Below are 16058 nucleotides of genomic sequence, written 5' to 3' on the forward strand. Positions count from 1 at the left end.
CGGGAAGATCCCACATGCCGCAGAGCGGCTGGGCCTGTGAGCCATGGCCACTGAGCCTGCGCGTCCGGAGCCTGTGCTCCACAATGGGAGAGGCCACAACAGTGAGAGGCCCGCGTACCGCAAAAAAAAAAAAAAAAAAAAAAAAATGCTTTCTAAGTATCAAATTTATGTGACAAGATTTGGATGACCCTATTCAACAGTAATTCAACCTTGGCCACATGTTAGTATCACCTGGAGAACTGTTAAAAATAATGGGATTGTGTTTAAAATACTCCAGAGGGGGGCTTCCCTGGTGGCGCAGTGGTTGAGAGTCCGCCTGCCGATGCAGGGGACACGGGTTCGTGCCCGGGTCTGGGAAGATCCCACGTGACGCGGAGCGGCTGGGCCCGTGAGCCATGGCCGCTGAGCCTGCGCGTCCGGAGCCTGTGCTCCGCAACGGGAGGGACCACAGCAGTGAGAGGCCCGCGTACCGCAAAAAAAAAAAAAAAAAAAATACTCCAGAGGGGAAAAAAAGATGGGGGTGAGGGACCATGGATGGGGAAGACAGTAGATGAAACAAGAATGGGAGAAGGATAATGACTAAAGCTGGATACGGTTGGACGCAGGGGTTCATTATACCACTCTGCAATCTATTCCATGTTGTAAATAAATAAAAAGTTTAAAATACCAATGCCTTTTCAACAAATGGTTCTGGAACACTTGGCTATCCCCATGGAAAAGAAAGAATCTGGACCCCTATCTCACATGAAACAAAACTGAGCTCAGAGTGATCACAGACCTAAATATAAGAGGATTAATCTTTGTGACCCCGGCTTCTTAGATACAACACCAAAAGCAGCAGAGAAACCAAAGAAGAAACAGAAAAGCTGAGCATCAGAATCAAAAATCTGTGCATCAAAGGACACCACCAAGACAGTGAAAAGACCCACAGAATGGGACAAAATATTTGCAAATCATGTACCTGATGAGATACATCCAAAATACGTTTTTAACCTTATAAACAGTAGCAAAAAGACAACCCAATTAGAAATTTTAAATGAGCAGAAGAAGAGACATTTCTCCAAAGAACATATTCGAGTGGCTAATTAACACATGAAAAGATGCTTAACATCATTACTCATCAGGGAGAAGCAAATCAAAACCACAATGAAAAGGGAAAAGCCACAATGAGGTACCACTTCATACCAACTAGGTGGCTAAAATCAAAACAAGAATTAATGCTGGTGAGGACGTGCAGCAGCTCCAGATGCTGCACCTGGATGCAGCATGGGGCAGCTGCTCTGGAGAAGGGTCTGACAGTTCCTCAACACGTTCAACACAGTTAATACCCAACCCAATAGTTCCACTCTGAGAGAAATGAAAACATATGTCCACACAAAACCTGAACAAGTACGTTCACAACAGCATTATTCATGACAGCCAAAAAGTGGAAACAACCAGAATTTCCACCAACTGATGAATGGATAGACAAAACGTGGTACATCCATACAAGGGAATATTATTCACGAATAATGAATGAACCCCCAAAACATTATGCTACGTGAAAAAGATAGTCACAAAGGATCACATATAACTCCATTTATATGAAATGTCCAGAACAGGCAAATCTACAGACACTAGATAAAAAGCCTGGGGCTGGGAGGTGAGAGGACGGGTAGGAATGGAGAATAACTAATAGGTATAAGGTTTCTTTCCAGGTGATGAAAATGTTTTAAAAATTATATTGTAATGATTACACACTCAGAATATACTAAAAACAAAACAAACCCCACTAAACTGTATATTTCAAATGAGTAAATTACATGATATGTGAATTATATCTCAATAAACATCAAAAAACAAAAAACTGGGGCTTCCCTGGTGGCGCAGTGGTTGAGAGTCCGCCTGCCAATGCAGGGGACATGGGTTCATGCCCCGGTCCGGGAAGATCCCACATGCCACGGAGCGGCTAGGCCCGTGAGCCATGGCCGCTGAGCCTGCGCGTCCGGAGCCCGTGCTCCGCAACAGGAGAGGCCACAACAGTGAGAGGCCCGCGTACCAAAAAAACAAAAACAAACAAACAAAAAAAACAAACTGATGCCTGGGACCCACCTCAGACCAAATAAATCACAATTCCTAGAAGCGGGATATCAGTATTTTTTAAAAGCTCCCAGGTGATTTTAAGTGCAGCCGGACGAGGATCTCTAACCTACAGCATTTTAACACTGGGCTGAGCAGTGAAGGGAACATCATTTCAATTAAAATAATAATTTAGGTGTCAATTCTGATGTGGAGAACAATTCACTTTTGTGTTAAATTTTGGTTCTTTTGTGTTAAGTACAAGAAAAGTGCTTCAAATATGAATTTAAATAACATCTGAGACCAAATGATAGATTGAAAAACCAAGGACACATGTGTGTATGTAACACATTCTCTCTCTCCTATCAAAGACTGAGTCTAATGGCCTTCCTTACCTGTTAAGCTCATGAACCATAGAGGTATCCCTGTGGCCCCTCATTACCATTTGCTGTTCTTTAAGCTGTTTAGCTACCTGCAAAGAGGAAAACAACTTTTAAAATCAAACTCTAACCATTTCACTGTTTACTACTAGGTTCTGTGTGAAGTGCCCTCCACAGAAAATACAGGAAGACTGAAGTAGACACTGTCGTATCATAATATTCCCTGAGGCTACAATGCTGCACAACCACATTATCCATACCTTAAGCCAGGGTTTCTCAATCTCTCCTTAATTATCACCTCCCTAAAGAGAAATTAAATACTAAGGAATAAGACTTTGTCTGGTAGGGTTGAACTTTGGATGGTCACAAACCATTGTAAAATCTAAGAATTTTTCACTTTCCAGGAACTACCTGTAGTTTTTAACTCCCTGGGGATGACATTACCTCATTAAGAATGTATGAATTTGAGTTTAAATTACAAAAGTAATTAAGTGTATCAATTACCATTTGACATCTAAAAATTATGAATTTTTTTTTCATTTTCAAATAAGCCAAATACTTACATCTTTGGCTGAGGAACCAGACACCTCTATCCACGTCTTAGAAAAGAATGCACATGATCCCAACATGAAGATGATATAAACAACCACATGGACAGGATCCTCAAATATGGCGCCCATGGACTCAGGAGGAGAAAGGTAGTAACAAAGGCCCCCCACTGGGTAAGAACGAGCAGGTCCTCCCCCACTGACGTCCTACAGAACAAGAATAAAAAACACAAATGGTCACATTTCTGTGACTTTTCAAACTCCTCAAAAATTATGACAATGTTTTAAGCTCAAAGCACCTACAGCTAATGATTCTACGTAACTTAAAGGATTTACTTTTGTGTCTGATATCTTCACTCTTACAAAATTATATAGTGAGTAAAAAGAAAATTATATAGTGAGTGTCTATTACATAAAAGACATTGTGAATATATTAACAGAAGAGCAATTTTTTTAAAAAATTATAATACTTCTACAAGAAGAATCTTCCTTCTCTTCCTGAAGACAGGAATAGATCACATCAATCTCTGATAACATTTAGAGTCAGAAATTTTATGAACTATGTAAGAGTACACACATATTCTTTCACTTCAAGGTATGCTATTAAGAATACAATCAACTGAAATATTAACAGAGGACTAACGACTCACTGCCTAAACTTTATATGATTTGTATATTGTAAAGAGTAGTCTTTTAAGAAGTATAAAGTGTTTTTTTATCCACACAAACATTTAAGAATTTTTATAGTAAAAGAAATGGGAATAGCATGTATTTGCTCATATTAAATAAAAGTTCTGCGCATAGAGGGTGGGAAAGCAATTTTTGGATGCAATGATTAAAATGTCTGGTTCCTGAATTTACAATTTCCAAATGATTCATTTACCGTGCCCCTAGAATCACTGATTCCAAATCAAAAGCCCTGACAAATTAAACTTCCCAATAGCTCTCTCACTAAAAAAAATCTCATTAAGATCACAACACAATCTATACAACCACTCAGTGCATTTATTACTGTGAAATTATCATAGTAATAATGACTGCCAGACTGTTAGCTCATGAGGGGAGGGACAGTCCCTCCCCTCACCACAGGCAATCCAATTTCTGTTAAATGGAAAAGGAGTCCAGCTGACCCCTGAACAACGAGCGGGTTAGGGCACCGACCCTCCATGAAGTCGAAATCCACATATAAGTTACTGTTACTCTTCTGCGTACATGGCTCCTCCGTATCCGCGGTTCTGCATCACAGGATTCAACCCACTGCAGACCATGCAGTACTGAAGTGTTTACTACTGAAAAAAACCTGCATCTAAATGAACCCGTACAGCTGAAACCCATGTTCAAGGGTCAACTATTCCGGATAAAGGAAATCATACTTCCTTCAACTGCCTTTGAAGAACTAGTCTCATCCTATTAAACTTTACATTTTAAAAAATGGCCTTCAGTGAAAGCAGAAAGATACGTCACTACAACTTACAATACAAAAGGTAGCGCGTTAAGACAAATGCATAGAATAAGCACCGTATTTCAGGAAGGACTGTAAAAAACAATAATTCTTTGGGGGAATACAAATTCTAGAATTACATATTCTGAAAACAATAAAGGCTCTTACTCTTCTCTAATTATGTAGTTTTAAGGGGGAAAAAACATTCCTTGGTCAGGTGAAAATTTAAACCAGTCAAACTTCAATCCTGGACTTCCCTGGTGGCCCAGTGGTTAAGGATCTGCCTGCCAATGCAGGGGACACGGGTTTGATCCCTGGTCCGGGAAGATCCCACATGGCACGGAGCAACTAAGCCCGTGCGCCATAACTACTGAGCCTGCACTCTAGAGCTCACGCGCCGCAACTACTGAAGCCCGCACGCTCTAGGGCCCACGTGCCGCAACTACTGAGCCATGTGCTGCAACTACTGAAGCCGGTGCGCCTAGAGCCTGGGCTCCGCGACAAGAGAAGCCACCGCAATGAGAAGCCCACGCACCGCAACTAGAGAAAGCCCATCCCGCACGCAGCAACGAAGACCCAACGCAGCCAGAAAAAAAAAAAAAATTCAATCCTACAATAACTCACACCTCAATCACAATGTAGCTGGATTGCTTTAGGAGCTATGATGAAAATCTAAAAGAGGAAGGCAGAATTTACTGGATTCCATTTCTAGCAACTGTTCTCTCTTCAATATAGTTATTATGTGCCTTTCTTATTTACTGCCATTTGGGCCATGAAAAATGGCGGGGGAGGCAGGAGAGGATGATTTCAGTATCCTATATAATCAGCAAATAGCTTCTTTGAAAAAAACATTATTCTAGACAATAGTGGAATAAGATTACAAAACAGGGAATCACTTCCATAAGAGCAACTGTGATTTTAACCTTAAAGGTCACTCAAACGAGATGTGAAAATGCTTCCTAGACGTAAAATAGTACAAAGTACTCTGCCAATCTTAGTTTTACAATGCTTACAGTTTTACAGCTCTTCCAAATACATGATAAACTGTGCTACAGGTAAATGAATCTGGAAATGTTATATATAGCAACTGCTTCAATTATGGCTCATCTCTTTCAGTTAAAAGCATGAAATGCAAATTACAATAAATCTGAATACTTAGAATAAATAATGAAATACTCACAGCCCACTGTCCTAGTAAATTTACTAAAAAGTTGCCACTAAATCGAACTGACAGCATCTGGGAAATAACATACAGATTGGACACCAGGGCCGACTGCAGGATGATGGGGATGTTGGAGGTGTAGAAGAGCTTGATGGGGTAGCTGCTGTACTGCCCTCGGTACCGGGCCGACTTAATGGGCAGGTCCACACGAAACCCCTGAAAAAGGAAGCTTAGGAGTAAGGCGGAGAGGCTGCACGTACCACGACTCCAGAGGAGGCAAACAGTCACAGGAGGGACTATGCAAAGACGATGCTAACAAACTTTCCCTTCCACAGAGATACACAGAAATAGAAATCCTTTTCTATTTCATTGTCACTAATATTTCGCACCTCAGAGTCTAAACGATGGCATTATTTGCCGAACTAGATTTTGAAACACTGACTTAGCTGCTAACATTTCAAATGGTATTCTCCTCTTTAAGAGCAAAATAAAAATCCACACTCCACTTAACTTCAGCGAAGAAAGTATACTTACCTGAAAATATATAACAACAGCAAACACGAAAACTGTAGCAATGAGGTTCATGAGATTGGGTAAATTCTGACGATAGAAAGCCTCCCTTAGAGCTCGAACTTTGTCTGTCCTGGTGGCCAGTAAATGAAAGAGAGCTATGACTGCACCCTCAAACTCGGTACCTGATAAATCAAGATAGAAATCGGCTGTAGCTTCATTACCCAAAGTTGTCCCAAAAGTCAAAACAAATAACCTTGAAGCTCCAGTACAAGGCAGAAATTTGAGTCAAAATAATTCATCTATGTTTATGATACAGCCATGTGTGGAGCTTCTAAAAAATAATTACATCATTGAGGCAAATGTCTTTTTTTTTCATAAATCTGAAGTTTTCTCAAGAGACTATTCTTGATGAAAACAGACAAAGTAGAATAAACCAAAGCAAATATTTAGTTCATAATGATTTGCCTCACCTTTACTTTAGGGAAGGGAAAAGAACATTTGGAGGTGGGGTGGGGGGAGATGGGGAAAAGAAGCAGCAAAGCAGAATAAAGATGTCAGAGTTGAAAGACAGATTACCCTACCAAGCTTGCCTTTAATTCATTTTACTAAGTATATTAATAAACCATCACCGCTATTTTCTTAAGGCTGGGACCAGGTTAGATGTTAACCATTACAAATCTTGGATGGCATTTGAGAGAAGTGGAGATGGGTAAGGGGAAACGCAATGAAGTATTTCATAATTTAGGTGCTATTACAAAGCCAAGGAGAACAGCAGCGAAAGTACTAGTACTCCCTGATGATGCAATAAATAATGGTTTTTTTTTATCTGAAATCCACTACCTTTTTATCCCTCTAGGAATGCTGAAATCAGTCAAAATCAATGACTTCTGCAACAATGGCTTAGGCAAATAAAATTTTTTAAATGTTTGCAACCACTGAAATTTTAAATGAGCAGAGGCTAAATTTTAGATTCTATTCTTTCTGAAGCAACAGTTCATACTCCACCAATCTCTGCTTATCAGCTTTGGAACACCTGACATCCGCCGTCGCCTGGGACAGCAAACCAGGGCGTCTGTCGGCAGTCCCGCTCCACCACCTCGTGCTCCTCTCAGCACACACCCGGCCAAACCCGTGCAGTTGCGTCCCTGTGCGTTGTACCTCTGCCAGTGTTAATGGTAGTGGGACTAAAGGCCTTCCAGACAATGGTTTCACAGATGTTGGTGGCAATAAAGAGGGAAATCCCAGACCCCAAGCCGTAACCCTTCTGTAGCAGCTCATCTAACAGCAGCACAATCAAACCAGCAACAAACAACTGTGGGGAAAGAAATGCAAGTAAGCTGAAGCAAGAATAAACTCAGAAAGGGGCAGTGAACACCACTGGCTACTTTCAAAGTACAGGCATTTTCAACACTAAAACCTAGTCGATGCAGTATCACCATTATGACACCCTGCATCTAACCCAATTTAGTTTCATCAGAAGCCAGTTTTGCAAATAAGAGGACTGGAAATGTTGTTACATTATAAAGCAGACATTTTGACTTTTAAAGTATATTTATATTTCTCTCATAATGTTTAAAGAAGACCTACTGAAAAGCACCCTAAAACAAAAATGTTCACAACTGTAGCATTTATGACAGCGAGAAACTGAAGAGCATTCCAAATAGCTTCAAGTAAAAGACCAAATGAATTATGATACAGTAACAAGATGCAATTTTATAGGCTATTGAAGGAAAAGCATGTGAACTATGCTGATACATTTTTAAGTACTATAGATTTTATATATGTGTATTATATATAATATAAAATATATAATAGAATAAGTCAAAAAGTAGAGCACAAATATGTACACAGATTATAACAATGTAAAAATGCATTCAATACATACAGTGACAAAAACTTAATGTAAACCTGAAAACAATGAAGGGTTCACCAGGTTCTTAAGTTCATGATTTTTTTTAAAAAAAAAGAAAGCCTACTAACTTTATGTGAAATTGAAAATTCTTAATTTTCCTCTTGGAGAAAACATCAGTAAAAGTATGTATCAATTAGAAATAATCCATAGCTTTGTAAGTGACCTCTTTGGTCATGTGACTCCTTCCCCACACTTCAGTAACCTAATCAAGGGGGGAAGAAAATGTGCTTCTAGGCCCCCAATCTCACACCTGTCCCCACTTCAAAGACACCCTCCTACAGACGTGAGGAGATGCCCCTTCCATTCCTCCCAGCTCTGAAGCCTCCCACCCTCGTTCCTTAACTCAGTTCACCCAATATCCCTGTTAAGAAAGAGAAAACTACAGTACACCATTTGAAGCATGCTTACCTTACCGTGTTTTTTCTTTTCCTTAACTGTCATTTCAATGGCTGTACAGAGCCTAACTTGTCTGTTTACAATCTTTAAGTTTGAATTTCAATGGACTGTAAAAAAGGTAAAATTCTCAAAACTCCTAAGAGAGCTCACAAATTCTTTACTGTTTGAAAACCAAGTTTACCAATTTGACAAGATAAAAGACAAGTTAGGACTTAACTACCGAGATTTTATTTTGACCACAGTTATGTAACAAGTACATACTCCCCATCAGAAATACAAGAAGCCCACCCTCTACAGGCATGACAGCTGTCCATAAACCATCAGCCAACCAGACAGTGTTATCATGGACTTGTAATTAAATGACCTGTCCAAGGTCACACAGGCAGCTCTGAAACAACGATAATTCTCCAAACCCCTGTTCACACCAATGTCCATCAGACTAGAGGGTGATTCATTTATATGTGGTGAAAATCAAACTCATGCTTCTCTAACTGGACAAAGGAATTACAGAGAAACCTAAATGAGAAATGGTTTCCATAACTAAAGGAATAAAAGATGGTAAAAAAAGCATGCATGCCTATGCAGGGAATGAGAAATCAGAAACTGACAGCATCTCATTGACTAGAACAGTTGATAAAAAAACTGAATATTAATTGCATGCCTTCTAGAATGTTCAATACATATGAATCTCTAAAGTATGTATAAAAATAACACTTTAACATTTCAACCTTGCTCATGCGTGCACGCACACACACACAACTCAGTTTGACAAAATAATACTTACCTCTACTATGTGCCATGCACACTGATACTCTCTACTCTTTTTTAAAATTTTAATCAAGACCCACTATTTAGACTCCAAAACTCACTAGTGGAAAAACACTGACCATGTGAATGAAACAAGAATAATTAAGGTGAGAAATACCTTACATAACAGCATGCAAACAGTTTTCAAAATCTCTAGGTGGAAACACACTGATCTAATCACATCTCTTTAGCAAATCTACACATTTTCAATGTTAGCAAAGCCTTAAAAAGACACAATGGGTCACTACCCACCTATGATCAAATGTGAAAAATTTCTCTATACATTAACACTAGAAGGATTAACCACAAGACAAATATTTGTGCACCAGAATTTATGTAAACAACTTAGTATATACCCACTTCACTTGTTTCGTTCCAGAAATTTAACTATTCCTTGATTTCTGGTATGGAAAAAAATTAAAATAGCTTAACTCCATTTTTTATCAATTCAAATTCATAACTGACTTCATAAGAAGTCAATACTTTCACTAACTAACCCAGAACTGGTCAGCTGAGGTTCCTTAAGAATATAAATACACCCTTACTAAAATACTAGAAAAATTTTACTGATGCATAATGTTCTAAGAGCTAGATGCCAATTTTGAGTGTCTTTTAGAAAGCAGGGTTATTCTAACTATGGGTCATAAAGCAAATGCTGTAAAGAAACAAAATAAGGCAAAAATTGGTGTATCAGTATCCTCATGCCAAAGAACTGAAAGATACTAAAACCAGTTTTCAGAGGATCTTCCTTCCCATCCATTGCAACTCTTCTTCCTCTAATTCCCTGGGGTTATAAATTTGCCAGTCAAGGTGTTTTTGTTTTTTTTTTAATGTTCTTACTTTTTCTTTTTGGCCACACTACGTGGCCTGTGAAACTTCCCTGACCAGGGATCGAACCCATGTCCCCTGCAGTGGAAGCACGGAGTCTTAACCACTGGACCACCAGGGAAGTCCCAAGGTGTGTTTTAAATGGAGAAATAATGACAAAGTTTTCCTTTAAAGAAGTGTACCTTATACCAAATGGGAACTCACTGGGGCTCAGAAAACTACCTAATAGTCCATTAAAGATTCCTCCCCTGGTTAAAAGATGAAATATTTCCATTTCATTAGAAAAGCCCTGTGATATGTGATATGTGTTAATGATGCCCAATAAATACCTCAACAATCCCATTCTCCTTGTTCTGAATCATACTCACTAAACAATCTTCTTACTATGATTTGTTTCCTATATAAGATTTCCTATAAAAAAAAAAAGATGGTCAAGCATGCCAATCCGAAATGGTTGTATTTCTCAATGTATATATATACTAATAAACTGGTGTTTTAGTTTAAACTATTTTTCTGACTTTGATCCTTTTGACCATTAAAAAAGTTTTTTCCTAAATTAATCCTAATTTCGTAGAGTGAACAAGAGGCATCTCCAAGATAACCAGGACTCTAGACGTTCAGTGTTTAACTTAAGCAAGCTTCTTTTCAAAATCCAGTAAATAACTATTATATAACTTAAGTACAGTCCATTCCTGGGTAACTTCTCTAAAGGATTTTTAAGGACTACATTAGAGAAATATCTTCCAAACTTTACACATTTTAAGATACTTAGTAGAGGGAAAATCATGTTGGCCTTTAAAAATTCCATTCCAAAATATCCATTTAAAAAATCCATAGGACATATATATGTGTGTTTATATGGTATTTCACTTACTGTAAGATACTATTATTTGTAACACTATTATGTGTGTCATTAAGAAAAAAATACTTCAATTAAACTATGACACAATAACCTATTACAAAGAATTTTTTATTTTCTACTTATAAAAAAGTTTAGACTTAGACATAGATGTTTATCATCTAACTTGATCTTTCTGTGCCTCTGTTTATACACAATAACTCTTCATTTCAATAACAAATTACAGCAGACTGTTGGAAGACATTTTAAACAGCAGTTAAATTCAACGACATGTTTTATCAACAATGCATATAACCAAGTGATATAAGGATGATATAAACAGCTTTGACCAAGTTGACGTACACATGCAGGCAATGCCTACCATCACGACCGCCACCTGGCTGACCGCACGTGTGACCGCATCAACTCTAAGAAAACATCCTGATTTCAGAGACATCAAAATGTGAAAAATGTGCATCTTAGAATCAGTGAAATACAGTTGATTGATCTATAATTCTTTATTAGACATCTATGGGGCTATTACAATAAATTTTAATTTTCAACATCAACACAACTTATACATGTCATTTCAATAAAGTAAGAAAATGAGTATATCAATCACCTAAAGAATTGTTTCAAAAGAAAAAAAGGAACAAACATTTTTGTTATCCATATGAAAAATTGTATTTCTTACCTGAATGATGATAAGGAGACAGATTCCAGCACCCATTTCAGCGGGATCCCCATACATGCCCGTCATGACATACACAATGGCTTGCCCAATGGTAATGATCATACCAAATACTGACAAAAATTGGGGGAAAAGGAGTACATGCTTATAACCAAAGACAAAAAAAGACTAGAAAAACATCTTTGCCACAAAATTCTCAAATTTGGAAAAGGCTCTTTATTAATTGTACTGATGCTCACGTTTCTGGGCTCCATTGAATAGGGCTCTATCTTTGGGTGTATCTCCAACTTCAATGATTTTGGCTCCAGCTAACAACTGCATAATCAAACCAGATGTTACAATTGGGGAGATACCCAACTCCATTAACGTTCCTGTAAAGGAAGGGGAAAAAAGTAAATAATCTTTACGATATCCAATACAGATTAATTTAGAAGAGTCCCAGTCCTTAATTATGTCTATGAAATACATGTTAAATGTTAACAAGCACATTTTCATTTCCTAAACATTAACTGCTAAAAAAAACCCTCTCATTTATTAACACAACCTCACAACAATGCATTGAATCAAAATTACTGTAAATACTACCAAAATGTAAATTTCTATGAATTCTAAACTTAAATTGTTAAAGAAATCCTTTGAAAGAAATTGTCCAAGATTTCTGTCCAAATCACTATTTTTAAAATTTACAGTAAACATTTTAACGCAGGATTTTAAAAGCCCAAAAATTAAATAACAAGTTAATAAAAAGATGATATTTAAGAATATCTGTGGGGCTTCCCTGGTGGTGCAGTGGTTGAGAGTCCACCTGCTGATGCAGTCAACACGGGTTCGTGCCCCGGTCCGGGAAGATCCCACATGCCACGGAGAGGCTGGGCCCGTGAGCCATGGCTGCTGAGCCTGCGCATCCGGAGCCTGTGCTCCGCAACGGGAGAGGCCACAGCAGTAAGAGGCCCACGTACCAGAAAAAAAAAAAAAAAAAAGAATATCTGAGACTCTCCTAATTCAAAATATAAAATTATATAGAAAGTCATCAAAATCAATGTTGTAGAATATTGAGCAGCATGAAAAATGTTAATGACCTAGTGGATAGGAAAAATATTCAAAAATAGCATGTACAGTTTGATTTCATTTAAATATTTAAGTGGAAAATCATTTCCTGTTATTTTAGTCTGGTTATCAAGATGCTTCTATTGTTAATGAACTTATCTACGAAGCAGACTCACAGACATAGAGAACAGACTTGTGGTTGCCAAGGGGGAGGGGGTTAGGAGAAGGACGGATTGAGAGTTTGGGATTAGCAGATGCATACTATTATATACAGGATGGATAAACAACAGGTCCTACTGTATAGCACAGGGAACTATATTCAATATCCTGTGATAAACCATAATGGAAACGAATATGAAAAAGAATGTATATATGTATAACTGAATCACTTTGCTGTACAGCGGAAATTATCACAACATTGTAAATCAACTATACTTGAATAAAATATATTTTTAAAAAAGATGGCATCTTAAATGGATTCTTCATGTTTTCTCAGATACTTCCTCAATGGTAAAAGATAAAAATATGTCTTATCGTTAAAGCTGGCAGGCAGGTAGGTAGGTTTCTTTTTATATCAAATCACCAAAATTTAAGACTGTCAAATGGATCTAGTCCAAAAATTAATCCAGTCAAGCTTTAATGAACATTTCATTTAGGAAATATGGCACTTCCACTCAGTAGGGAAAAGAAGGATAAATGGACCTTGGCAAATAACTGGCCATTTATAGAAAATTAAGCCTAGATTCCTTATCTCATGACTTACATTAAAATAAAGGCCACAGATTTAGAAAATATAACCATAAAAGACAAAATACAAAAGTACCAGAAGTGAGTATGCTTATAATCTTGGAAAAGAAAAAGCCTTTCTAAGCCTTTCTATAACAAAATACATAAAGGCCACAAGCAAAAAGATGGACGATATGATTAGATACAACTATGAAACCTCCACATGGCAAAAGACAGGGTAATAGTTAAAAGAAAAATGTTCGAACACAAGTAACAAAGAGCTCGTATGTCTAAAGGGCAAAGAATTCTTACAAATGAATTTTAAAATGAACAAACAGCAGTGAAATAAGTCAGAGAAAGACAGATACTATATGATATCACTTACAAGTGCAATCTAAAAAATACAACAAACTAGTGAATATAACAAGAAAAGAAGCGGGCTCACGGATACAGAGAACAAACTAGAGGTTACCAGTGGGGGTGGGTGGGGGCAATATAGGGTGGGGAGTGGGAGGTTAAAACTACTGGGTATAAGACAGCCTCAAGGGTGTGTTGTACAACACAGGGAATATAGCCCCCCCAAAAAAATAGAAAATTAAAAAAGAGATAAATGGCATGGCCACTCCCAATAATGCTCTTTTCTCAGGAAAATACCAACAACATAGGAGGAAACCCCAGCACCCAAATCTGTACTATGTAACCCTGAAACTGTAACCAAAGATGGCTGGGTCTGGTGGAAATCCTGGTAATTTCTAATTCTGAACTGAGAACTGAAGAACCCAGGAGTTGTTGAAACTAGATCACAAAGACAAGGTCCCCTGTCCCTGCTGCTGAGGTCTGAAAGCTGGTTCTCTCTCCACAAGGCTTAGTTGTTCTACCTCCTCTTTGGGTTCCAAAAAATGACTAGTATCCTTCCAGTAAATTCCATTTCTGTGTTTAAACCAGTCAGTAATTTCCTATGACTTATAACAAGTCCACTCACAGAAGAAATACAAATATTCAATAAAAACATAAGATGATGTTCAAGCTCACCAACACATAAAGAAATACAACCTAAATAACAGATACCAATTTTTACCTGTCTAACACAAAGACTAAAGGACAAATATTATCCACTGTTGGAAGAGAAATGGTCATTTTCATACACCATAGCAGAGTGTGTAAAATAATTCAAAGCTTTTGGAAGACAATTTAACAATATCTATCAAAAATTTAAGTGTACATTCCTTGTAAACAAACAGTTAAACTTCTAGAAATTCATTCTATTAAAAACTTACAGAAGAGTGTGATAGTAATCATGGTAGCATTGATTATAATGACATAAAATTGGGAAAAAAACTACATGTATGACAGCAGATCCTACAGGCCTTGGGGTCATACCTAAAACACACTCCTTACTGTCCACAAGCCTCATAATCTGGCTCTTGGATTCATCTGCAGCATCATGTCCTACCACATTTCCCCTTTCCTTTTTTCTTCCAATCACACCACCCTCCTCATTGTTCTTGGAACACATTAAGCATACTCGCACCTCAGGGCCTTTGCACTTGCTATTCCCTGGGGGAAGGTTCCTCCCCCAGATCTTCACACGGCCTTCTCTCATGTCCTGCAGGTCTCTGCTCAAATGTCCCTTCCCCCTCCCAAGATACAGTTCACGTAGAGTCTACCTCCCCAAATAGAGTAACATAAACTCCACGACAACAGCATCACTGTCTTGATCACTGCTCTAATCTCAGCACCTAGCACAAAGCTCCACTCATAGGAAGAACTCAATAAATACCTGAATGAATGATTAAAGAAATCATGGCACATCCATATAATGCAGTAGTATATGGCCATCCAATAAAATAGGTCATCCAAGATATTAAGTAAACACACCAAGTAGTAGAATAGTTATATAGTAGATCTTATTTTTCAGTTTTTAAAAAAAGTATATAAATTCATATATATGAATATATATTCAGACAAAAGGTCTAGATGGTTATTCACCAATCTGTTGTCTTCCCAGGAGTTACCCCTGAGAAGCGAGACCTTCATTTGCAGCTTTATACAAATCTGAAACGTTGGTGCATTTTTTTTTTTATAACAAACAAATGTTACTTTTTTGATGTAGAAAAAAACCCACCCCCAAAGCCCCTCCTGATCCAGGCCCTCCCTATCTCTCAGCCTCACTGACCAGCATCCCCGACCCGAATCCCCGGCCTGCACCCCGTGTCCTCATGCATGTGTGCTGTGACTCAGGCTTCCCTCTCCCGACGGTCCATAGGCTGAATTCCAACCCAAACGCTCTCCCAGCATCATCTCCTCCCTGGCACCGCAGATCAGTCTTTCAGTCCCATGAGAAACTCAAGAATACACTTCAGAGTCCAGGAAATCTGAGATTTTATGAAAAATCTGCACGTGTGAATGTACATGCATTTTTCTAGGCAGAGTACAGATAAATTTAATTAGATTCTCAAAGGAAACATGACCCACAAAAGGATGGAGAACCAAAGCTCTAGACAATGCTAATCACTCCATTCTGTCGTAACTCTATACTCTGTACATACTTCTATTATTACAATAAATACACAGTTTTGTAATTATCTTCATGTTTGTCTCTTCTCCTAGGCAATGAGTTTCTTTTACCATATACTGCCCCTCCCCACAGACATCAAAAAATAGTTGTTTCCACATTTTCACATCTATTTGATGTCAGTACTAACATGGAG

The 16058-nt window shown here is 38.1% G+C and overlaps 1 protein-coding gene across 13 annotated transcripts in view; it reads right to left on the bottom strand.

Moving 5' to 3' along the window:
* The window catches only part of SEC61A2 (SEC61 translocon subunit alpha 2), a 30460-nt gene that overhangs the window by 3712 nt on the left and 10690 nt on the right, over positions 1 to 16058 (bottom strand). For 8 of the 13 annotated variants that reach the window (XM_082619092.1, XM_082619089.1, XM_082619087.1 and 5 more), the window contains 7 exons: positions 11814 to 11945; positions 11578 to 11687; positions 7261 to 7414; positions 6124 to 6284; positions 5608 to 5805; positions 3002 to 3193; positions 2454 to 2530 (listed from right to left, as the gene is read on the bottom strand). In XM_082619092.1, the coding sequence (XP_082475218.1) occupies positions 2454 to 2530; positions 3002 to 3193; positions 5608 to 5805; positions 6124 to 6284; positions 7261 to 7414; positions 11578 to 11687; positions 11814 to 11945 (1024 nt within the window). Of the gene's footprint in view, positions 1 to 2453; positions 2531 to 3001; positions 3194 to 5607; positions 5806 to 6123; positions 6285 to 7260; positions 7415 to 11049; positions 11325 to 11577; positions 11688 to 11813; positions 11946 to 16058 lie in introns of those variants that run through there. The other 5 variants (XM_082619091.1, XM_082619094.1, XM_082619085.1 and 2 more) reach the window with 5 other exon arrangements.

Source organism: Mesoplodon mirus, assembly GCF_964341445.2.
Source record: "Mesoplodon mirus genome assembly, chromosome: 4".
In the NCBI taxonomy this organism is placed as follows: domain Eukaryota; kingdom Metazoa; phylum Chordata; class Mammalia; order Artiodactyla; family Ziphiidae; genus Mesoplodon; species Mesoplodon mirus.